Raw genomic sequence first — 25,169 nt, forward strand, 5'->3', positions numbered from 1 at the left:
CAAACTGCTATCCAGAAGTTCATCAACAAATGCTTACATCAGTCTGAAGGATTTCTGAGTAGCATACCAATTTATTTTGTTTATACCAACTAGTTTACCTTGAAATGTGAGCCGCCTTTTTAAATTGTTTAGAAAAACAAAACAAAATAAAATATTTCTTCACATTGGTAAAGTTTCTTCAGAATAAAATATGTAAGCTAGAATCTGTTCAAATTATCTCGAGTTTCAAACCAGCCATCTTTTCTTTGTCTGATACCTTTGACATGGTAGGTCACTTACCATGTTTTTCTAAATGCTGGCAGCAGCTGTCCACAAGTCTGGGAACCTGTCTGTAAATAGGGTTGAGACTCAGTTTCTTATCTCTTGCTTTTTCTTTTTTGTTTTGAACCTCAGCTGGCAAAGACAGTTGTAATGCTTCTAGTAGTCGAGACTGATTGTCATCAAGATCTGTAATAGAGTCCACAGACATTGCACCCTGTAAAATACACACACACACACACATATACAATCAGTACAGATGGAAAGAAGAAAAACAATTACCCTCAAGATCACATCAAATAAATATTTTTGCTTATGACTGTTGATATACAAATAGAAATAACTCTGCTTGATTTAATTAGGTTGTTTGCATATTATAGTAATATAAAGGAAAATGCTGTCTTAAAGATCTTTGGAAAAAGTCACCAACCCACCACAAAGAAGGGATAGAGAGATAACGTCATGCTACTTGCAATTTCAACAAGAGACCACATTTTTCCAAAGGGAGAAGAGATGAGAAAATGTAATTAATGCATTTTTACTTGCCCACCAAATTTAAGAAAGAAAGTCAGTAAATAGAATCAAGTCAAAGAGGCCTTATGAGACATGCAAGAAGTTATATTCTTCACGAAGTTAAATTTTAAAAAGCAATAGCACCATGAGAACAATTCCTCTAAATTGAAAGAAAAATGAGGTCTAATAGATCCTTTCATATCTTCTCATGTTCCCTTTAAGTAAGAGTATGTTAAGTATAGGAGCAGGTAGGAGGTACCATAATGCAAAGAGAACTGGGCTTGGAGTCAGGAAGACCTGAATTAGAACCTAACCTCAGATACTTACTAGCTGTGTGACCTTGGGTAAGTCACTTAACCTGTTTATCTCATTTTCCTCATCTGTAAAAATAGGGATAATAATGGCATCTACCTTCCAGGGTTGTTGTGACAGCAAAAGTGCTTAGCCTAGAGGCTGGCAATTAGGATGTGTGATATAGGTGATATAATGTTAGTTATGATAATAATGATGATGATGATGATGATGATGTGATCTAGCAAGTCTCAAGAGAGTCTGTATCTATATATATATTGCTGATGGGTGCTTAATTAGGCACATGAAATATAATGAGTAGAACACTGGGTAGAGTGCTGTGTAGAGTGAAGGGTTAAAAACCAGGGATTAGCTCATCCATTAGTCCTAAAACAAATTAATTAGAACAAAGGTATCTGATGAGCAACCCAGGGGCCACATATATATGGCCCCTAACGCTCCTGTGTGCTTGGATCAGATTAAAATAGAATTGGAAAATATTTAACAAAGTAAATAAAAATATAATAACACATAAATAAAGTCAATATGTTGTTTTTTAAGTCAACGTAGTCCCCAGGGACCCATACATATGGTTTAGTGGCCTCTTTTTCTATCTGAATTTGATCACCACCAAATGAGAAAATACATAAGAGAAGTATGTTGTTGGCTCAAATGGCTAGAACATTCTGGAGGTGCTTATTACCTAACTTGGTTAATCATCAACAAGGTTGGTTGTAAACTGCTTGATCACATGAGTCGAAGGGGATATGATTGGGAATATAGACTCTAAGTGATCACCCTAATGCAAATATTAATAATATGGAAATAGGTCTTGATCAATGACACATGTAAGACTCAGTGGAATTGCTTGTTGGCTATGGGAGGGGGGTGAGAGGAAGGGAGGGAAAGAACATGAATCATGTAACCATGGAAAAAATTCTAAATTGATTAATTAAGTAAGATTTTTCAATTAAAAAAACAAGGTTGGTAGTAAAATCTTCTTGAATTAACAAAATATTTATAATTATTTATAGCAAAAGTTGAATGGGGGGAACTACAATTACGAAAATATTTTCTCTAGGTAAATAGAATTGCTATTTCAATGATTAAAAAATGCAACCAATAATATCAGACAATTAGACAGAACTTCATACCTGACAAAGTGCTTTTCTCATAATTGCTCTATCAAGGTACAGGTATTATTATCCCCATTTTATAAAATTAAGAATCCAGGGCCAGAAAGGGTACCCAGAGAATAAAAATCTCAGATGAGACTTGAATTCTAGTTTCCTAAATCCAAATCTTGATCAAGAAGATGTTAAATTATTGTATTCAGAGTTAAAAGACCAGGAAATAGCTATTTATTATATTTAGCAAGTCACATGACTTCCTTGGGTCTCAATTTCTTAATCAGAAATTTGAAGAAACTGGATTAGGTGATTGTTAAGGACCTTTCCAACACTGGCCTCTATATTCCCAGGATCTAGGATCCAGGAGGCCTCTTTCCATTAAATTATGCTGTAGGTACAAGAGCTAAAATCCTAGATGCAGGGGAGATTGCATATGGCTCTTCAAATTACTAAACATCTACACATTGGGAATGTAGGCATCAAAGAAGAATAAAGACAAGCTTACCCTCCTCCTGGCCCGGGGAGCAGGTTCTGGAGTGTTGGGGGATGTTGACTCATTTGGTGTTTCTGAGGTTGAGCTAAGAGATGAGTTACTGCTTGAGAGTTCTTTGTTTTGTTTCTTGCTTCCAAATGGTAAAAGGGAAGCTACAAAATCAGATGCATCTTTTTGCTCCTCTCTCTGAGAGTCCTGCTTTAGTTTGTAGGCCCGGTCATTAGCAATTACTTGGGATAATGGCATTCCAAATGCCTGGGGTATAAATTCTGGAATTAAAGAAAAAGATTTCACTATAAAAAACAAAACTCAAATATACATCAATTCTGTTATTTCAGACCAACTTTTCCAAGGTAGAAAAATTCAAATGAAGGTTTTCAGAAGACACTGATTTGTTTAGCTGGCTGCCAATTCATCTGTGAAGCCCTCTTCAACTGATCCTCTTCACTGAAGGTGGTTCCTTCTTCCTCAAATTTTCTTAATTCTTTTAAATTTCTCTGTTACCTTTCTGCTTCTGTATATAATATATTCTTTTACACCATTCCCTAGTAGAATTCTAGATTCTTTTATGAGGACTATTTTGTCTTTATATTTTCCTTACCCAGTAGTACACTTTGCACATAGCAGGTACTTAGTGTCTGATGAATTCAATTTGATCTCTGTTAATGAACTATTGCATAAAATTCATAAATTATGTATCTTATAGGTCCCATAGACCCACTAGGCAGAGATGTCCAGGAACTAACAAACACGGACACACTTTTAAGATGATATGTAGTGCCGACCACATATTGTACCTTCCAATTCTCATCTTGGAAAAAATGTATAAGATTTCTTAATAATCTACAAGATTTTGGCTTCTTTCATTTATTTCTATTAACTCTGTTTCTTATATTTGTGGGTTTTTCTTGTAAACACTTTCTCAATGAGGTCACTAGATGTCCAAATATTATTTTTAACTTATTTTTTCAGTTACATGTAGAAACAATGTTTGACAATTGTTTTCAGACATTTTTTTGGATTCATTTTCTCTCTTCCTCTTCCCTGCCCCCCCAAAGGTGGCAATATAGTTTCATATAGCTTCATGTAACACATATTTCCATATTGCTCATGTCATGCATAACACATACAATAAAAACCCTCATGAAGGACATAAAGTAGAAGATAGCATGCTTTCATCTTCTTTCAGACTCCAACAGTTTCTTCTTTGGCCATGGAGAGCATTTTTTATCATGAATTCCTTGTAACCATATCTTGGAAACTTGCTGATAATGGTTTAGTTCTTCACAATTGATTATTATATAATATTTGTGTTACTGAATATAATGTTCTTCTGGTTCAAGTCACTTCACTGTGCATCAGTTCATAGACGTCTTTCCAAGTTTTTTCTGAATTCATTCTTTTTATCATTTCTTATGGTACAATAATTTTTCACATTCTAAAAATTAGAATTTTGTTAGGTCCTCAAACTTGCACTTATTATGAGCACTATAAAGAGGATCAAATGTCCCAAGAAGTGGCAATTTATTTACTATGGAAAGTGTAATAAGGGATTATCTGAATGGTAAATGATAACTAAAGATCAGGCCTGTTACTCTTCTTCCTTCCTTCCTCCCTTTCTTTCTTCTTCCTTCCCCTTCCCCTTCCTCCCTTTTTCCCTCCCCCTTCCTGATCATTCTTCTATTGGTTTCTTTACATCAACTCAGGGTGAGTTTTATGATGTCTCAAATAAAATACTCCTCAATTAAGTAAGGGGTTTATTGGGAAGAAAGGAAAGATAAGAAATGGAGGGAAAGAGGGTTTGGGGTTTCCCTAATACTAGAATAAGTCTTAGGTTGGAGGATGGTGGAATATAGTTCAATTTGGGAAAATGGGCTGAGGGGTCTGGAAGTTCAGTCACTGTATCACAACAGAGTAATCAGAGAGAGCTGGACTTTGTCCTTTCTTTCTGTCTCCAAGCCAAGAGACCCTTCTCCTTTCTGTCTTCAAGACTAAAGCCACAACAGACTTCTTTCTGTCTCCAAAGCCAAGAGAGACCTGACTTTTCTGTCTTCCAAGCCAAAGACTTCCAGACTTCAGTTGGTCTGAACCCCCTCTTCCAACTGGCTCTCCTGGTCACATTCCAAACAGAATGCTCTCCTTTGAATGACAGCTCAGCTGTCTCAGCTATTGCATCTCTGTTGCAGGTTTTTCCATTTTCTTATTTCCACACCATTACAAAGGTCAATGAAAACAACTTCCCTAACTCCTTCATTTGCCTCTCTCATAAGAAGATGTTGGCCATCTCTTCACTAATCTGCTGCTTCTTTGCACTCTGGTAGTTCTGATGCATTGGTAGCAATATAAGAAGATGAACCGTGTTGATGTTATGCAATTGTCCCAGTAGTGTATAAAGTTTCCTGTTAAGAATATTAACAATTGAATGATTTATAGATGGTGTGTGAACTATCTGATCTTTAGCATCCTCTGTCCTTTTTTCAGTCACTGTTTTTTTTCTCACAGAACTGAGGGACACTTTGTATTTCCATTTCTTTCATGGGTCACCATGGCCCTTCCAAATTTGGAAAAAAAAAAAGCTTAAATGCCAACTTCTCTGAACTTAAGTAGGTCATTCCTACAACAATAAGTCAGTCAGTCAATGAACATTTAACATCTACTGAGCTAAGTACAGAGGATATTAAGCAAAAGATAGTTTTTAAGGGAGCAGCTAGGTGGTTCAATGGATAGAGAGTCAGATCTAGAGTTGGGAGATCTTGAGTATAATTTTGCCCTCAGTCACTTTCTAGCTATTTGACCTGGGCACGCCACTTAACACCCATTGCCTAGTCCTTACTAGTAACTTCATTTTCACTTAAATTTAGCAGCTATAGTATACATTCCCAATTATGGGTAGTAGAGAAAAAATGAGAGGCGTGTGTAAGTTTGTAAAGCAGCAGGTACTGTGAAGATTAAATTTAACTCTTCCCTGATTGTGAAAATGAAATTAATTAATTCTCCCCTGATTGTGAAGATTAAACTGTAACCCCTGTCCAATTTTAGATTTAATCACCAAAGGTATAAACACCCCATTCACACTTGAGTGGGGGAGGTCTGTGTCCCATGTGTGCAATAGTGGGTGATGAATCAGATTTAAACTGACTGCCCCTGGGCAGTCCTAAAGCAAATCTTCAATTGTGATTGGTAGATGTAAAATTAGGGGAAGGCACAGGAAGTGACATAAAAGAAGTGTCTTTAAAAGGGAGTTACAACTTCCTGAGTGCAGTTTTTACTTGGAGTTGAACTTCCTGTGAGAGGCAGTTCTTCATTCTTTGGAGTTGAGACTGGAGAGAATCTGCTGACTGAACTGAGTCCCTGTTCCTAGTGAGGCTGTTCTTAAATATCTTCCTTTGGACTGACAAGTAGTGAGTGAAAAAGCTGACTCCTTTCCTGGATTTTCTGAAGAAAAAACTAGTCTCAGGAGAGATCTACCTCTTGAGAGAGACACCAGCTAAGGATTAACTCTCCCTGCCAGGGTTGAGCCCCTTTCCCCCCTTACAGTACAATACTAGGTGATTCACTGATCTTGTTCACCCTACCATTGTAAAGAGATCCTTGGGCATTGGTTGTATATTTCCATTATCTTTAAAACTCATTTTTGTGTCGCATTTACATACTCATAGCATAGTGAAAGTGATGCTGAGACCCCATCAATCTCTATGTTGACTGACAGAAGTGACTAAAATCCTAGCAAACTCTCCTTTGGTTTTCAGAGGGTGGCCAAGGAAGAGAGGTTTATAACAGTTAATATATGGTATATAATGCTTTCACCACCATTTAACACATTGAAAGGTAACATTCATGTTAAAATGTTTTGGTTTTAAGAATTTTATTTGCTGTATAGTATTTAAGGTACTATAGATTTCACATGTTATGAAAATTGTCAGGAGTCAATTTTTTTTAATGAGATGGTAGTACAAAAAGTCATAGAATTCTAAGGAATCAGTGAGAAATGTTTTGCATGTTAACATTTTTATTTTGTGTACTGTATTTTATGGATTGTTTCAAGGTTACTATGTTAGGAAAAGTACATACTATAAGAATGCTTTGTAATAAAGAATCATATGCAGAAAAGCTTATTTCCCAGCAACTTCTCATGAAAGTTTACTTACTATTGGGGAAAAATATATATGTATAGAAGGGGAATGGATCTTTGCTGAGGCATGACCTGGAAATAATATCTATATGCAGGTCAGTCATGTAGGTAATCAATCTGGAAGTTTGAATTTAAATCTAAAAAAATAGAATAAAAGCATGAAAAAATAGCTATAATCTTTGATTTTTATGTTTGGAGGAAACTCTTTGATTTACATAAATGGTAAGTATCTTCCCTAAAACCCAAATCATGAAGACTATAAAATAATCTTTTCCAAATTAATTGAGTTTGTCATCTTATTAAATATTAACAAAGTATCTATGTTCTGCCCTATGTTAGATTCTGTGAGCAACATAGAGAAATAAGATAAGGTCCCTAATCATAAGAATCTTATAAGCAAGTAGGATAGAGAATATATGAAACATACGCTTATTGTTCAGTTGTTTCAATAGTCTCTGACTTTTTGTGACCCCATTTGAGTTTTCTTGGCAGAGATATTGGAGTAGTTTCTCATTTCCTTCTCCAATTCATTTTATATATGATGAAACCAAGGGAAGCACGGTGAAGTGACATTTCCAGGGTCACACAGAGAGTACATGTCTGCAGCCAATTTGAACTTAGGAAGATGAGTTTTCTTGTTCATTCCTCTTACTCCAATCACTGTGCCACCTAGCAGCTCTAAAACATACATTAAACAATCAAAAGTCAGAAGACCTGGGTTCAAATATCATCTCTGATTTGAGCTACCTGTAGGACCTTGGGCAAGTCCTGTAAACCTTCCTGTTCCTCAGTTTCTTCATGTGTAAAATGAAGGGGTGAGCTTAGGTCGTCTCTGAAGTTCAACTCCTAATCTGGGATCCCATAAAAAGATATAATGTAGTCATAATTAAGAGCAAAGTCATGTAGTTTAAGAAATTTAGAAGTTTGGCAAAAGAGCTGCCTTTGAGTAGCATTTTGAAATATAGGTAAATTTTGAGATTTTTGTAGGTGAAGAGGAAAAGAGAGGGTAGTCTAGTAAGGACAGGAATAAAAGTAGGAATGAATATTATATGGGCAGCTAGGTGGCACAGCAGATAAATTGCCAAGTCTGGAGTCAGGAAGGCTCACCTGCCTGAGTTCAAATTCAGCTTCAGGCACTTAACTAGCTGTGTAACCCTGAGCAAATCAGTTAATTATGAGTTTTGTCTCAGTTTCTTCATCTGTAAAATGAGCTGGAGAAGAAAATGGCAAACCACTCTAGTATCTCTGCCAAGAAAACCCCAAACCGGTCATTAAGAGTTGAACATGACAAATGATACAACAACAATGGACAATGTTATGGTGGGGGATGATTACTTAGCTTAACTGAAACATATATGTGCTTTATATAGAAATAAGAAAATAGATGATCTGTATATGGTAAAGGACAGTTTAAAAAGGCAACTAGACATAAAGTTTACATATAAAAGGAATGGGTATAAAAATTTTGGGCCATGGCATGATGAAAATATCCGTTTCCCTAGCTATTTAAGACAATTTATTTGCCCTAATTATAGCCTATTAGGAAATGAAAATATATTCATATTTCTACAAATATGTTGGAATTCCACAAGTTTATATTTCTTAATGGGGAGCAATTTCTCAGCAACACTTTAATTTGTTAAGGATTGAAATCTTGATAGATGATTTTTCTTTAATCAACAAATGTTATCCGGGGAAGAGAAAAAGTAAGCACAATTTACCATTTTTGTTATCATTTTCCCTGGCTGTGGATATTAGCCAGATCTTTATCTTGTGACATATTTACTTTAAATTTAAAATCTGTCTTTAATATGAATAGAGAACTATAACTTTAAAGGCAGGTATGTGGTTCAGAGGATAAAAATGAAAACTAGCACATCATTTTATACCTTCTCAGATTTCCTTTAAGTAAGGGTACAAGATTAAGTAAAAGGAAAGCTAGTGGGATAGAGTATTGTATAGAATGTTGGGCCCCAAATCAGGAAGACCTGAGTTCAAATTCAGTCTCAAGATAGTTATGTGACCTTGACAAATGACCTTAGGCAAGTCACTTAGACTTTGTTTGTTGTAATTTTCTTAACTGTAAAATGGGGATAATATTGGCAGCTACTTCACAGAGTTATTATGAAAATAAAATGAGATAGTATTCATAAAATGTTTCACACAGTGCTTAGCACATAGGCACTTTACAAATATTTTTTTCTTAAATAATGAGTTAAAGGAAATTGGCACTGTTTCTTGAAATGTGGAAATTGTACTTCAAAAATTATTTTGTAATTATCTCTGTAAACATACTATTTTCTAGTGCTTCATTTTTGGAGATGGTACTAATAATGTTTTGTTATTATGTCACTTTAACTATGTCTGATTCTTTGTGACCCCATCTGGGGTTTTCTTGGCATAGATACTGGAGTAATTTGCCATTTTCTTCTCTAGTTCATTTTACAGATAAGGAAACTGAGGCAAACAGGATTAAGTGACTTGTCCAGGGAACAAATATCCTGACTCCAGGACTGGGAGGGCTGTCCACTCTATCCATTGTGCCGCCTATTTTCCCAAATAGTAATGGGAAGGGTCTGAATCCATTAGATTAGGGGTGATCATTACATATTTGTCCTTTTCAAAATAACCAGTTGTTTGATCACATGGAACTCTGGAACCAGTTTATGAGTGTGATCTGAGATTCCCATTGCCCTCAGTAAAACCAACAGATAAAAATCAAGTTCATTTCTTGAAATATGTGTTGGAGGCCTCCCACTTTTTAAAAAAACTTGACTTCCCTCTCCTAAGGCAATCCTACATGGTCTGAGACAAGCCTAGAACAGAGAGAGTGATATGATCACAATGACACTGCCATGACATGTCAGAGTTGATTTTGAACCTATGTCCCTAGAATGCTTAGGATGACGGGATATACAAGCCATTCAGGGATATTACTATTATACAGTATAGTGCCAATGCTATTCGACTAAAACTTCTTGAAATAAGGGTACTATAAATGGCTGAGATTTTAATAATAAACTCTTGTCTGTTCTCCATACCTAGTAAAATCCACTTAGAGTATGGAGCATGTTATTCTCTTTACCTGGAAAATAAAGCACTATTATGCTAATACAGGTATAAAGTCATTCCTTTACCTAATTAGAGCCACCAAAACCAGATATGCAATGATAAGATTTATATTAGTTCCTCATAAAATTGAACAATTCTTCTGATGAATTAGTGCAGCAAGAAAGAAAGGACTTCGTTCAGGAGATAGCTGTCCATTTTTAACAATAACTGCATTTTTCATTTAGGAAACAGGATGTATTGACTTAAGGAGGAAATGAGGTGAAGGAATGCAGGTCATCTTTGTTAGCAGCTTGACTGAAGATGGAAGGATATAATATATACATGAGTAACACTTGCCTTTTTCTACATGATTTGACAATAAAAATGCAAGAAAAGTTCTAGAATAGTCTGTTTGCTTGGCAGGGGGGAAAGTTATTAATTTATAAAATCTGATTGATGGGAAGGTTTCAGGGAAGCTATGATTTAAGATAAAACAACAACAGCAACCAAGCATTAAGAGGCCCATGGAGATTTTATTCAACTCAGGATAATAAAAAGATAACGATTACTACCCCAGCGGCAAAATCCCATAGCTACAAACATCTTCGTAAAATTAGAAGATTTCTAAACTTTGGCTGATAGTTCACTATTTCCCAACACTATTCAATACAATTCCATTCTAGTGCAATAAAATAATTTTGACAGCATCCTGGAACTCATGGAAATGGGATCTGACTCATCATAACATTTCAAAAAAATCAAGTTAGTGATTTACAGTGATGCTCATACTTTCAAAATAATCTGTTTGATGTTCCAGAGACACAGCCAAGCTGTTTATTTTTCATTTCAGCAGACACCAAGGAAAAATGTTTCCATCCTTATTGCTGTCAGAGCACACACACACACACACACACACACACACACACACACACACACACACAGAGTAGATATATCTACAGACACATTGTTGTATTGTTATTTAGTTGTTCAATTTTGTCTGATTCTTCCTGATCCCATTTGGGGTTTTCTTGGCAAAGCTAAAGAAGTGATTTGCCATTTTCTTTTCTAGCTCATTTTACAGATAAAGAAACTGAGGCAAATGGATTGAATAACTTGCCTAGGGTCACACAACTAAGAAGTATATGAAGATGGATTTGAATTCAGCTCCTCTTGACTCCAAAACTAGCAGTCTAGCTAATATGTCACCAATTTGTCCCCATATACATACACATACACAAACATATATAAAATCGTTCCACAAAGACTGTAGAGAATTTCAGTGATTTAAATAACAAAAACAAAAGATCTGAATGTTAAATATTACTATTCAAAGAATATCTTCATTGTATATGAATACTCCCCAGGAGTCCAAACGTACCCTAGCATCACTTTGAAGGGACACTTTTAAACATTTACTTTTAACTACAGAGTTTATGGATCTGATGAAAGGTCCTTTCTATTGCCACTAAAACTGGAAGTGAATAAAAAAGGAAGATCTTGGAGGAGTACATCAGGCACACCCCAAGGATGTACTGAATGGATCTGTCCTGCCCTGTCTGGGGAAAGCAAAAAAACAACCCTCTGCCAGCAAATCAGGAACGAGACAGGAAACGTGCAGACAGTAGGACGAGCAACTAGAGAAAAATGAATTAAGAAGCCATAAATAATGAACCATATGAGGATCAGAGTGGCAAACAGTGCAGTGATAAATGTGCAACATGAGGAGAAAAGAATGCCCAGTGGTCCATGGTAATACTGGTTTTAAATGTGTGATAAGCAGAAATCCGCACCCAGCGAATCACCCAGAGTAGACAATAATAACCCAGTGTCACAAAGAAAGCCTTAGATGAAGTATGGCAAACATCAGAACATTTGCTAAAATAATCAGAGATCTCTACTGTCATTTTTAGTATCTGGAAGTTTATAATGTCGTTATTTATAAATGTGAATAATTAATGACCGGCAGAGCTTACAAAGACAAAATGGTTGAGGCTTTGGTTCTGATTTCCATCAAAAGTTTGTACTTATTTTCCACACAACTGGCTTAAATATTGACAGTAACTCTGCTTTCTCCAAAGGATTTCCTTCCCCACTCTTCCGTGTGCAGTTCTGCGTTAGATGATGCCTTTTGCTATAGTCCCTTTTGCTTCTTACACTGATTCATCATTAGCCCTTTAACAGATTGTCCTTTAGATTCCTTGCAAAGCACATGAAAATGTTGCTACTACTATTTTTCTTAGCATCTAAGATATTAGGACTGAAATGAGGATTCTCTAAGATGCATTCATAAATTCTTATTTGTATGTAAAGAAAAAGTGAAAAGGTGGGGCAGTTGAGTGGCTCAGTGGATTGAGAGCCAGGCCTAGAGATGGGAGGTCGTGGGTTCCAACCTGATCTCAGACACTTCCCAGCTGTGTGACCCTGGGCAAGTCCCTTAACCCCCATTGCCTAGCCCTTACCATTCTTCTGCCTTGGAACTAATAAATAGTACTGATTCTAAGGCTAAAGGTAAGGGTTTTTATTAACATAAATAAATGAAATCTAAAAAAAGAAAGAAAAGATAAAGAAGTATAAAGGGTGATGGGGAAGAGGGAGGAAGGAAAAGAGGGAGGGAGAGAGAAGGAGGAGAAAGGGAGGTAGGGAGAGAGAGGGAGGACAGAGAAAGAGAAGGAGAAAGGGAGGGAGGAAGAGAGAGAGGGAGAGAGAAAAGAAGAAAGGGAGAGAAGGAGAGAGAAAGAGAGAGGGGGGAGAGGGAGGGGGAGGGGGAGAGGGAGAGAGAGGGAGGGAAACTAACTATAAAAATAGCAGAGTAAAAGAACCTAAAGGTTGAGACAGTGGTACTTTGTCCCCCCCACTTCCTCAAGTGAGCAGAGCCCAATTCTTACATAAAATTTAAAATCAAGGAATAAGCTGGGGAGGGAAGGATGAAGGAAAGCAAGAAGAGGAGAATTTGGAACTTATAATTTTTAAAAATGAATATTAAAAATTGTTTCTATATGTAAGTGGAGAGAAAGAAAATATAAAAAAGGAATAGACTAGAAAAATGATAGTGACAGGGAAGCTGAAGATAAACTCAGAAGAAAACAATTATGTGAAAACCTCTAAAAGTAAAGAAGAGGATAGCAGAACAGACTAGGAACCCAAATCTACCAGGTGTTATTTAAAAGAAACATATTTGAAGATAGCAATTATATCATCTTTTAAGTGTCTTAAGTATTATCTTACTTACTTGATCCTCACAACAACTCTGTGAATTAGATGCAACTATTATTATCTCCACTTTATAGGTGAGGAAACTGAAGTATAGGGAAGGTTAAGTGACTTGCCCAGGGTCATTTCAGCTAGTATGTGTCTATTTGCAGGATCTAAATCCATGTTTTTCTAGCTCCAAGCCTAGCACCAGACTGTCTTTTGCTTTTATTATATCCCCAGGGCTTAGTACAGTGCCCGATACATAGCATATGCTTAACAAATGTTTACTTATTGATAAAACCTCTCTGTTTCTAGCCTACTCCTAACTCTCTCCTTAGTCAAAGATGATACTGAAGAGAATCAAAGGGCAACACTTACAGAAATTAGCTGGTTCAACTTCTTCATCAGACACTTAGTAGTTACGTGACCCTAGGAAAGTCACTTGACTTTTCTTGGCCTCAGTTTCCCCATTCATAAAATGATGATAAATAGCACCTCTTTTCTGGGGTTGTTGTGAAGATCAAATGAGACAGCATAGACAAAGCACTTTGTAAACATTAAATTTTAATTTAATTTAATGATTAAAACATTATAGAAATGCTAGTTATTGTTATTGTTATTGTTATAAAATAGTAGCTAGCTCATCAGGCCAGTGGAAACAATAATTTTATCAACAGGCAAGTGAAAAAGATAACATGGACCTTTTTGTACCATTGCAATCATATTGATAAAATGAGTCCCTGCTCCATGTACATATACATGTTACACCTGCCTGGGTGGAATATACTGGTAGATTGAGGAGACTGTTGTCTTTTCTTATATGCCTATAGACTGTCTTTGTTTTTTCTTGCCCAGCACTATAATTGTGTTTCAACATCTCAATTTTTATCCTTTGGGGATTTTATGTCTGTTGATTATTTCATTTTCTGTTGACATTTAATGTCAAAGAACTATAAAAAGTGTCAATTTATTACTATTGCAATGTTCCATTGCTTCACAACTCTTATATAGCCATGCCCTTAAACTGTAAAAAGAATGATGTAATATGATTTAAGCAGAAAAAAAGTTGCCAAAATTTAAATGATTCCCATTTTAAAACAATAACAACAATAACAACTGATTTTATGTAGATAATAAATATAAACTACATAATAGTCTTTGAGATAACTATGAAATAATCTAATTCACATACTGAACCATTATAAAAAACCTAATTCAGTTTAAATTTCCAGCTAGAAGAGCAAGTTAGATTTTAAAGCCCTTGGGAGAATCAGGGATGGAAGTAAGATTACTTTTGGGGAAAGACTAGAGAAAAAGCTGTTCAATTTAAATCATGAAAGCAGTTTCTAGAAATAAAAAAGGATCCCCAGACTGGATTACTGAGCATCTCAACAAGGGAAACTTAGAACTTGAAACTAAGTCCTTAAGTCTTTATATGATATGTTTTCTTTATAAATATCAACTTGGAATTGGTGCTTATAAAAACATAAGCTATAATAGAGGTTAAATGTTTAGATGGGAAGGAAGAAAGTGATATTACTATTATCCTGCCATTAAAAAATGACATTTATAACAAAACACAGAACATGATTCATTTTATCGGACCAATTAATATATGGAGCATTTGTGAACCACACCCTCTCCAGTGGGAGAGTAATTCCATTCTGAAAAGCTGTTCAACTTTATTTTTAGATGATCCAGTGAGAAGGGTCATTCAGAATTTCCTGTTTTTTTATTCTCTGGCTCTTAAACTGAAACGATTATCATTTTTACATGTGCAGCTGTTAGGAACCCAAATGCTAATATTCAAGCAAAAGGAAACAATATGAAACTCTTGGTTCCATGCCAAAATAGCATGCTGTTCCTATCCCAGAGCACTTAGGCAATGCCTCTCAAAGTTTCCATATAGTTACCATAAATATAAACTTCTAGTAGAGGGAAGTGAGTGCTAGACTTGCAGTTGGGGAAAGCCTTGGATTTTAGTACTGGCTCTATTACTTACTGGACTGGCAGTCTGGGGAAGCCTATGCACCCCTTCTCAGAATAATTTCAAATGCATAAAATAAGATACATAATATTCCAAAGGAATCCAATTATGTTGAAATGCATCCATCTATCCATCTATCTATCTATCTATCTATCTATCTATCTATCTATCTATCTATCTATCTATCTACCTATCCATCTATCTACCTATCCATCCATCCATCTATCTATCTATCTATCTATCTATCTATCTATCTATCTATCTATCTATCTATCTATCTATCTATCCATCCATCCATCCATCCATCCATCCATCCATCCATCCGCCTGCCTGCCTGCCTGCCTGCCTGCCTGCCTGCCTGCCTGCCTGCCTGCCTGCCTGCCTGCCTGCCTGCCTGCCTGCCTGCCTGCCTGCCTGCCTGCCTGCCTGCCTGCCTGCCTGCCTGCCTGCCTGCCTGCCTGCCTGTCTGTCTGTCTGTCTGTCTGTCTATCTATCTATCTATCTATCTATCTATCTATCTATCTATCTATCTATCTATCTATCTATCTAAATTACTGGAACACTACAGACTAAGAATTCTCACTTTATACAAACCACTTAAACCTATCTGAGCCTCAGTTTCCCCATCTATAAAATAGGGGGAAATAATACTTGTAAAACTAGCTGCACACGCTTTTTGGAAGGGAAGTATTATGCAAACTGTTGTACCGTGGAAATGTGAGTTGTGTTTTGCTAGAGTTGCTTTTTTTTTTAATTCCATGGATGCCTTAAATTCATCATCTTTTGACATCAAACAGAAAGGTTCACCATCTTCTAAAATCCTACTGACAACATGTACCTTTGAAACAGCATTGAATGGTATTTTAAAGGTTTTTAAAACATTATTTTGTAAGGCTAAATTGAAAGCTCATTGGAGAAAAAGTGAGGATTGTAAGAATATTGTGAGGATAAGTATATAAATTGTGAGGATAAGTATATAAATTGTGAGGATAAGTATATAAAAGATATAAAAATTCTATTTGGCCTTGAGAATTTGCAGAATGGTTTTGGAAAAACCTGGGAAGACTTATATGAGTGGATGCAAAGAGATGTGAACAGAATGAGAACATTATACATAGTAATAGCAATTTTGTATGTTGAACAACCGTGAATGACCTGCCTATTCTCAGCAATACAGTGATTCAAGACTACCAGACTCGTGATGAAAAATACCATCTGCCTCCAGAGAAAGAACTGATGGATATGGATGCAGACTCCAACATAGCATATTTCACTTTTTTCTTTCCTTTATGTTTGTTCAAGACATCTTTCACAAAATGACTAACATGGGAAATGTTTTACGTGATTTCACATGTAAAATCTCTATCATATTGCTTACTGTCAGGGAGGGTGGGGAGGCAGAAAGAGGATTTAGAACTCAACACATTTTTTAAATGTTGTTTGTTTTTACACATAATTGGGAAAAATAAAATATTAATTAAAAACAAAACAAAAAAGAACTTAATACAAAACAAAGTAAGATATATACATTTGGAGCTCTACCTTCAAGTATAAGAATGTGGAGACACTACCACTGATTACTGTTTAGAGTAGAGTACGTTATATTAGGGCTCTCTAAGACTGGATGGTTTAGAAAGCCCTTAATCATTTGTGCCCTTTGTTTATAGAGATACCTTCCCCCCCCACCCTTATCCAACTCACATTTCTTTAATAATAGCAATAGCACACAATAATTTAATTCTTTAAGATTTACAAATCATTTTAAAATTTCTTGTAGTTCTTACAATAGTCCTGTCAGTTAGGTGCTATATTGTCTGTGTTTTATACATGAGGAAACCAAGATGCTTAGACGTGATATGATTTGCCTGGAATCTTAGAGCTAGCAAGTATCTGAAAGAGTATCCAGACACGTTAAGTCATCCCAACTCTAAGCCCAGTATTTTTCTATTGTCTTGAGTCCTTAAAGTACTTTCCTCACAAAAACTATGAGGTAGGAAGGAAGTTCAAGTACTATCCTTCTCACTTTGCTGATGAAGATATGAATGAAGGCTTAAAATGGCAAGGTCACTTGGTCTGGTTTTTACATGGTGAGTTGCAAAGCTGAGACTTGGATCCAGGTCTTAATTATAGGAGCAGTGTGAAATATGCAATACAGAAACAAAATCAATGGCATTACTCCTACAGTCAACTGCTAAGTTTTACTGACAGGGAAATAAAGTCACTTACTGGACAGATATGTCTCTCTGGGTTTAAAAAAATTTATTTGGTTAATGCCCATTCTGAATACATATGCATAATATATCTATATCTACATATGTGTGTATATATGTATACATCGGGAGAAATATATACACATATGTATACATGTGTATTTATCTTCTTTCTAACTATTTTGGATTCAATAGAGAAACATTTAGTCTTTTTGATTCGTGTGTAATTAGCCAGAGCAAAGTGAAACATATTGATATGGTCTGCTTTGACCTAATTTCCATATGCCTGTATCAATCAAAGGGAGATTTAAAAGTAAACCTATATAGATTTTATTATTCTAAACCTCTCAAATACCAATTAACATCATTATGTCTGAATAAAAGCTAGAGAAAAAGACTGTATATGAAGCCTTGAGTCTGTTGTAGCTTGCTTTTGAAAAAACACACAGAAGAAAATTAAAAACCTTAAGTTACATGGTTGTCCTGCTTGTCTTTGTCTCACTTTTAATGTCTTTCCATTCTTTTCTGTGACTTAAAAATATTCTTTAATCACTATCTTTTCTTTTTCTCTTTTTGCCCCTTAGGATGGCTTAGTTTTTTGGACTGTCAGAAGCCACAGAATAAACTTGGATAGGAACATTTAAACAGAGCTACACATTGATGGATGATCACACATCATATAAATAGAGACATATGTAGTGTCCTGATATGAAAATGAAAAAGTAATGTATGAGTACTCAGTATGTGAAGTTGGACTAGATGATTTTTAAGGTTCCTTTTAGCTCCACAACCCATTCCCCCTTTCCCTGTGTGCTCACTCTCTGTCTGTCTGTCTCTGTCTCTCATTTTTTCTGTATCTCTCTGTCTCTCTCTGTCTCTGTCTCTGTCTCTCATTTTTTCTGTCTCTCCCTCTCCCTCTGTCTCTCTCTGTCTCTCTCTCTATCTCTCTCTCTCTGTCTCTGTCTTTCTCTGTCTGTCTCTCTCTCTGTGTCTCTCTGTCTCTATCTCTCTGTCTCTCTGTCTCTCTCTCTGTTTCTCTCTGTCTCTCTGTTTCTCTCTCTCCCCCCCCTCTCTTCCCTCTCTCCCCACTTCTCCCTCACACACACACACACACACACACACACACACACACACACACACATCATGAATATGCCTGTGGTTATTCAACACATTTAGTCTCAATTCAGTAAACTGACCTGTATGGGAAATGAGGCTAATCTTTGGCATCGTTAGCATCATATTCTAACCAGTTTAGCTCATGAGGTCAGTATATAGTTACTTTGATAATAAGCATAGTGGAGTCCTAGGTTCAAATCTGAACTCAGATGTTCATTAGTTGTGTGACTTTATGCAAGCCACCTAATCTCTGTCTGCTTCAGTTTCCTTATCTGAAAAATGGGGATGATAATAGCATCTAATCATCATAATTGTTGTGAACATAAAATAAAACTTATAACAAGTTTTTTCAGTTCTCAAAATAATAATGCAAACTATTATTAACCCAGTTGACCCCAAGTAGTTAACCAATGAAGATCTGAATAGAGCATTTTATTTTAATGTATCTGAGCCATGTATAGAATTCATGAGATACAAAAATTCCACCAAATTTAATGCAATTGCTCAGAATACTTTAGTTCACTGAGTACTTTACCTCGGTCTTTGTTTTTCTCCTTTCCTAGTGAATCCAGTTTCTTTCTCAAAGACTTCTTTCTTTTCTGTCCATCTGTAAATATTAGAAAGATGAGAAATTTTAGCATGAGAGCAAATATTTACCTTTACAAGTTATAAATAATTTCTTTTAAAAATGAATTCACCCTATTAAAAACATCATTCTATTAATTTGTCTGCTTGATCAAAATCCAAATATGAATCCCTTAGGACACTGATGATTTTTTAAAAGTATATATGCAAACAATTTAGATGAGATGATCATACCTTTTAACTTTATTGTATTCAGGGAAAATGACTATTTCTCTTTAAAATTAATTCATTTTCAATAAATTATTTTTAGTTATTTTTATTATTCAGAAAGGATACTCCAAATCAGTAATAGTAAGAAAAATAGAAATTAAAACAACCCTCAAATTTTATATAACATTCAGCAAATTGGAAAGAATAACAATAAATAAAAATAGTCAATGTAAAAGAGGTCAAGGAAAGACAGGCACACTAATGTATTACTAGAGGAACTGTGAATTGCTCAATGATTCTGAAAAGGGATTTGGAGTTATGAAAAGAATTACATACTCATTATTTGACGTAGATATTTCACTGCTAGGCATTTACATCAAAACATTTATTGCCAAAAAGAAAGGTCATATATACATTAAAATATTTATAGGAGAACTTTTGTAGGCGTGATGAATCATCTGTCCATTGAATTGAGTAAATGAAGAAATGAATTTGGCTTCTAAAGAATGAGTATCTCCCAAGGCTCTATCTTTGGTCCCACTTTCTTTTCTAATTTTTGTATATGAATATAATGTAATATTATTGTGTGACAAAAATCATGAATATGATGAACACAAAGCAATTAAAGGAGTCAAGAACCCATGGAAAAAAGTAAAGTAGAAAGAGGAAAACAATATATACATAATGACTACAATAATATAAATGGGCAGAATAACACAAAACAATAGAAACTGGATGTTGTGAAATCATAATGTTCAGTCTTGGATGTAGAAAGGAGATGCAAAAAGACACATCTTTGTTCTTTTTTGCAGAGTTAGAAGACTATGAATGAAGAACCTTATTTGGAATATCAGACATTTTTGATATGTGGGATAGCTTCATTGTTTTTCCCTCTACATTTTATTCTTCATTATAAGGGATAGTTTAAAGGAGATAGAGGGACAAGGGAATACATTAGATAATCTAGGTTATATGAAAACAAAAAAGTCAATAAAATTACTTTTAAAAATGATACTGAGATACAACTTAAAAAAAGTCCCTTTGCTATTTAATGTCTGATTATACAGAATGAATGAATGAAATGAAACAAAATACTCCCAAATCAAGCAAAACTAATCAGAGATCTAAGTAAATAAGAAGTTCTGAATGGATTAGACTAATCCATGGATAGATTTAAAATTCACTCTAATCAACCAAGTGACTTGGTACTTAAAGTTGAGAATAATTCTATTAATTTCATATTTGTTGTTCTTCTCTGCCTATTTCTGCAACAACTAATTCAAATTTTAAACTCCACATCAACAGGAAATACACCTCCACCCTTTTAAAATAAACTTCTATAATCAAGTTCTATTAGTTGCTTAATACTTAGCAAAAATTTTTGATACTTATGGTAATATGTAAGATCTGAATTAAACAATTCTTCAAATCCACATAAAAATACAAATATGGTAGAAAAATTCATTGGTATAATAAGAAAAAATGCATCTAATAATAATCCTCTTGGATTTGATACATCTTAATTCCCATCAAATTTCTCCCAGCTGACTTAATTCTCCTTTTATATAAGCCACACCTAAATATCATTTAAAGGATCTGATTATGGGTTTCAGTGAAGGATTATAAAATTTCAAAGCTGGAGCATCCCTCATAAGCCATCTAGTCCAGCCTCTAACTTTGTTTGCAGAGGTAAACTCCTCAAATGTTGTCACCGAAAGGTCATCTAGCCTCTAGCTTAATATTGTGTTATTGCAATGCCTATATCTGTTCCCCGGGGTTAACTTGATGTCATTTAATGCTTTACAATCTGAGATTTTCCCTATCCCATGACTTCAAAAAATAAAAAAAGGCAAAAATGTATCTCCAAAATTAACTCTTTGTATTGGGATCTAATCATCTTAACTAGCTATTCAACAATGAAAAATTCACCTGAATTCTCTTGGCCTCAATTTCTTTATATGTGAAATGAGAAAATTAGAGTATGGCATTGTGGAAAAAGCACTGACTTGAAGAACCTAGGTTCATATCTTGCTTCTGATAATTAATGCCTGTGTAACTCTGGCCAAATCATTTACTTTATCAGAAAAATGGGGAGGTTGGACTAGATCAGAGGGGGTTTTAACCTTTTTTATGTATGGACCTCTTTGGTTGTCTAGTGAAGCTAATGAATCTCTTCTCAGAATGTTTTTAAGTGGTTGAGTAAATTGTCAAATTTCAACTAGATTTCAGCAAAAATAAAGATGCAATTTCCTCTCCTTTCAAATCTCCTGAAATCTATCCATGGAATTTTGTGGTGGGAATGTGGAATATCTGTGGACTCCAAGTTACAATCTCCAGGTATAGATGGCCTTTGAAGTTCTTTTCAACTCTTAAATCTAGTTTCCAGTGACCTTTAAGGCTGTCCATAGCTGTGTGAGCCTAGTTTTTTTTAACTTGCTTTTCTACTAATTTTTAAAAAGATAACAAGGGAGGGGAATAAGCATTTTATACAGCACCTAAGTGCCAGTTACTGTGCTAAGAACTTTTTGTAAATATTATTTCATTCAACCCTCATAGCAAAATTGTGAAGTAGTTGCTATTATTGTTCATGTTTTTACAGTTGAGGAACCTGAGGCAGATCGAGGTGAAGTAACTTGCCCAGGGTCATACAGCTGGATTAATTTCTGATGCTGGATTTGAAATCAGGTGTTTCTGACTCCAGACTCAGCACCCTACATCCACTGAACTACTTAGATGCCTTCAAAATAGCCAACTAGTGGCCAGTTCTCTTACCACTTAGCTAGGCTGGGTCTGTACTCCAAGTCTTTCTAGTTTAAGAGAATCTGGGGCTGTTTGTCTAATGTTCATGTAGCCTGGGAGAACCCAGAACCACCTCTATGCCCTGAAGAAGCACTAGGCTCTAGGACCTGCTTATGCAATTCTCCTTTTGTTTATATCATTCCCCTGTGCTAAATGAGACATTTAGGGAGTCACACAAACTTTGATTACTAAATATGTATTCAGTACAATTTAACCAATGAATTAATCCCTATTTATCAAGCCCCTACTATGTACTAGGCACTGTGCTAAACTTCTGAATATAAAAGACTATCTCTGCCCTTACGGAGCTTATATTCTAACAAGGGAGACAACAAGGAAACATATATGCAAAACAAACCATAGATAAGAAAAACTGAAAAGTTGGAATAGAGAAGGGTTGGGCTGCTCACTTGGGCAGCACATACACTAAAATTAAAATGATACCGAGAAGATTAGCATGACCACTGTATGAGGATGGCACATGGGTCGATGGGGATATGACTGGGGATACAGACTCTTAAGTGATCATGCTAGTGCAAAAATCAATGATATGGAAATAGTTCTTGATCAATGACATGTAAAACCCAGTGGAATTGCGTATTGGCTCGGGGGGGGGGGGCGGGGAGGAGGGAAAGAACATGAATCATGTAATTATGGGAAAATATTCTAAATAAATTAATTAAATAAAATTTTTCAAATAAAAAATCAAAAGTGGGTTATGAAGAGTTGTACACACCTGTAGCTACTCCTCCTGAAATTAACTTGTATTAAATTTGTATATATTCTAAACATAATTACTATTTGCCCTACCTTCAGATTGAATGTCCAGCACCCTGGGGGTGATTCCACTTGGAGGTTGACTGAAGGACTTGCTGGATTCGTTTTCTGGAGCTGCCATAATATGAAGTGACTCAGCCACTCTGATAATTTGTATTTTCAGCCTACTCTGGCCTATTCCACTATCACGGTGGTCCACACCACCTCCATTCCTACTACCTAGTTTCTGTATGTGTACTTTCCTTTTCTCCTCTGCCACTCTGCCAGCTGTCCCTTTCTTACTGTCTTTTCCTATTTGAATATAAACTGAAATTTGTGAAGCATTTCATATATGGGGTTTGCGGTTCTATAAGACTATCCACTGACAAAAATGAATAATATGGAAATAGGTTTTGCAGGATAACACATGTATAACCCAGAAGAAAAAAAAGAAGGGTTGGGGAAGGTTTTCTGTAGAAGATGGAATATGGCAACCAATAATGCTACTGTATTCTGTTTCTGCCTAAACTGGCAGAGAAGACCTAGAGTTCAAGATCAGCTAACTGTGTCATAAGATGAGATGCTTTTCATTAACTAAACCTCTAGATTTGAGTGTCTTTTATCTCCTGGCACATTTTGGTTCTGTCTGAGCTTCCCTTTCTTTTTGTTCTCTTTCCCGTCCCTATTCCATCCTGTTCCTTTGACATACATTACATTCATCTGGTTGGCCACAACCTTTCTATTCTGACTTCTTTGAAGAAGTTCATCTTGCTTCACTTATTAGCATCTCCTAATCAGCATTCCCTCTCTGGTCACATTAATTTCTGTCTGGTTCCACCAAAGTTTCCAGCTCTGACTTAATCCTAGGGCCATCCTGCCAACAAATGAGTGATGATTAGGGCACTTAGGTGGTGCAGTGAATCGAGTGCCAGCTATGGAAATAGGAAGGCTCAACTTCTTAAGTTCAAATCTAGCCTCAGACACCTTTGAGCTGTAGGACTGTGGGGAAGCCATTTGAGTCTGTTTGCTTCAGTTTCCTCCTGTCAAAATGATCTGGAGAGGCTATCACAAGCCATTTCAGTACTTTTGCCAAGAAAATCCTAAATGGGGTCACGAAGAATTGGACATGACAGAAAAACAACTCAACAAGAGGAAAACTCGCTTTTATTAGCATCTGGCCAGGTAGGTGAAGGGCTAAAAGCAGCACTGATAGCAAAAGACAGCAAGAATGGGATTGATTTTAGAGTAGTTAGCTGAGAAAATAAGTCTGTGCCTTAATGTATTAAATTACCAGCCAGAATCTAGATTAGTGATAGCAAACTTAATTGGAAATTGGGCCATTAAACAAACCAAATAGAAGGATTTCTATAGACACATATTTACTTAGAAAGTCATATATTAACATTACCTTTGTTCTATTGTATTTTTATTTATTTTGTTTATCACATTTCAATGTAGCCTGCATGTACTCAAGAGTGTTGTGGGAAGCAATGGGCTACATCTGACATCTCTAATCTAAATGACTGATGAAGAATCAGGAATGGACCTAAGAGGTTTGTATCTGGAGTAATATGGAGACTTGTACCAGGTCGTTATTTTATCAAGTGTAATACTTCATGACCGCTTGAGGGGTTTTGGGGGCAAAGGCACAAGAATGACTTGCCATTTCCCTCTTCTGCTCATTTTGCAGTTGAAGAAACTAAGGCCAACTGTTAAGTGACTTGCCCAAGGTCACACAGCTAGCAAGCATCTGAGGCTGTATTTGAACTCAGGAAGTTTTCCTGACTCCAAACTCAGTGCTTTCTCCACTGTGCTACCTATCTGTCCAGTACCAAGTAGGCAAAAGAAATTCCTTTGAGGAAAAGGTTAGAATGAATAACAAATTGAAGAAGCAGAGTCAGAATGGCAACAAGATTTCAAAGTCATAGAGGGAATGAAGGCTCAGTTTGGTAAGACTGACAAATCTGAGTATCCCTTTATAATCTCTTTTAGTAATTCATCTTTTTCCTTCAATAGCCTAAGACTGAATGTCTCCCAAGTCTGTCTTTGGTCTTACTGTCTACTCTAACTGTAATTACATTCAATCCAATGGCTTAAATAGATAGAAATACAGCCAGATAAACAGATAAATAGATGGAGGGGGGAGGGAAGGAGGGAGGGAGGGAGGGGGAGGAGAGAGAGAGAGAGAGAGAGAGAGAGAGAGAGAGAGAGAGAGAGAGAGAGAGAGAGAGAGAGAGAGAGAGAGAGAGAGAGAGAGAATTTTCTTCATTGGTTTCTTCATTGAATGCTGGTCCTAGTTCTTCACCTGCAACAGCCCTGATAGAACAGAATAGTAACTTTCAATTGTACCTACTTGTATGAATGGCCCTGGAAGGAACATTTTGGTTGCATAGTGGATAGAGCACTGGGATTGACATAAGGAAGATTCCTCCTTTTGAGTTTAAAT

General features: G+C 35.8%; 1 protein-coding gene and 1 pseudogene across 5 annotated transcripts in view; one reads left to right on the forward strand and one right to left on the reverse strand.

Annotated features, from left to right (window-relative positions):
• Positions 1–25,169, reverse strand: part of ARHGAP6 (Rho GTPase activating protein 6) — a 675,128-nt gene that overhangs the window by 57,041 nt on the left and 592,918 nt on the right. For all 5 annotated transcript variants that reach the window (XM_016424787.2, XM_056808175.1, XM_056808176.1 and 2 more), the window contains exons 3-5: positions 18,909–18,980; positions 2,698–2,954; positions 280–475 (exon numbers count right to left, since the gene is read on the reverse strand). In XM_016424787.2, the coding sequence (XP_016280273.2) occupies positions 280–475; positions 2,698–2,954; positions 18,909–18,980 (525 nt within the window). The remainder of the gene's footprint in view (positions 1–279; positions 476–2,697; positions 2,955–18,908; positions 18,981–25,169) is intronic.
• LOC130456061 (U6 spliceosomal RNA) lies at positions 22,370–22,486 on the forward strand (annotated as a pseudogene).

The sequence above is a fragment of the Monodelphis domestica genome, chromosome 8 (assembly GCF_027887165.1).
Source record: "Monodelphis domestica isolate mMonDom1 chromosome 8, mMonDom1.pri, whole genome shotgun sequence".
Classification (NCBI taxonomy): Eukaryota; Metazoa; Chordata; class Mammalia; order Didelphimorphia; family Didelphidae; genus Monodelphis; species Monodelphis domestica.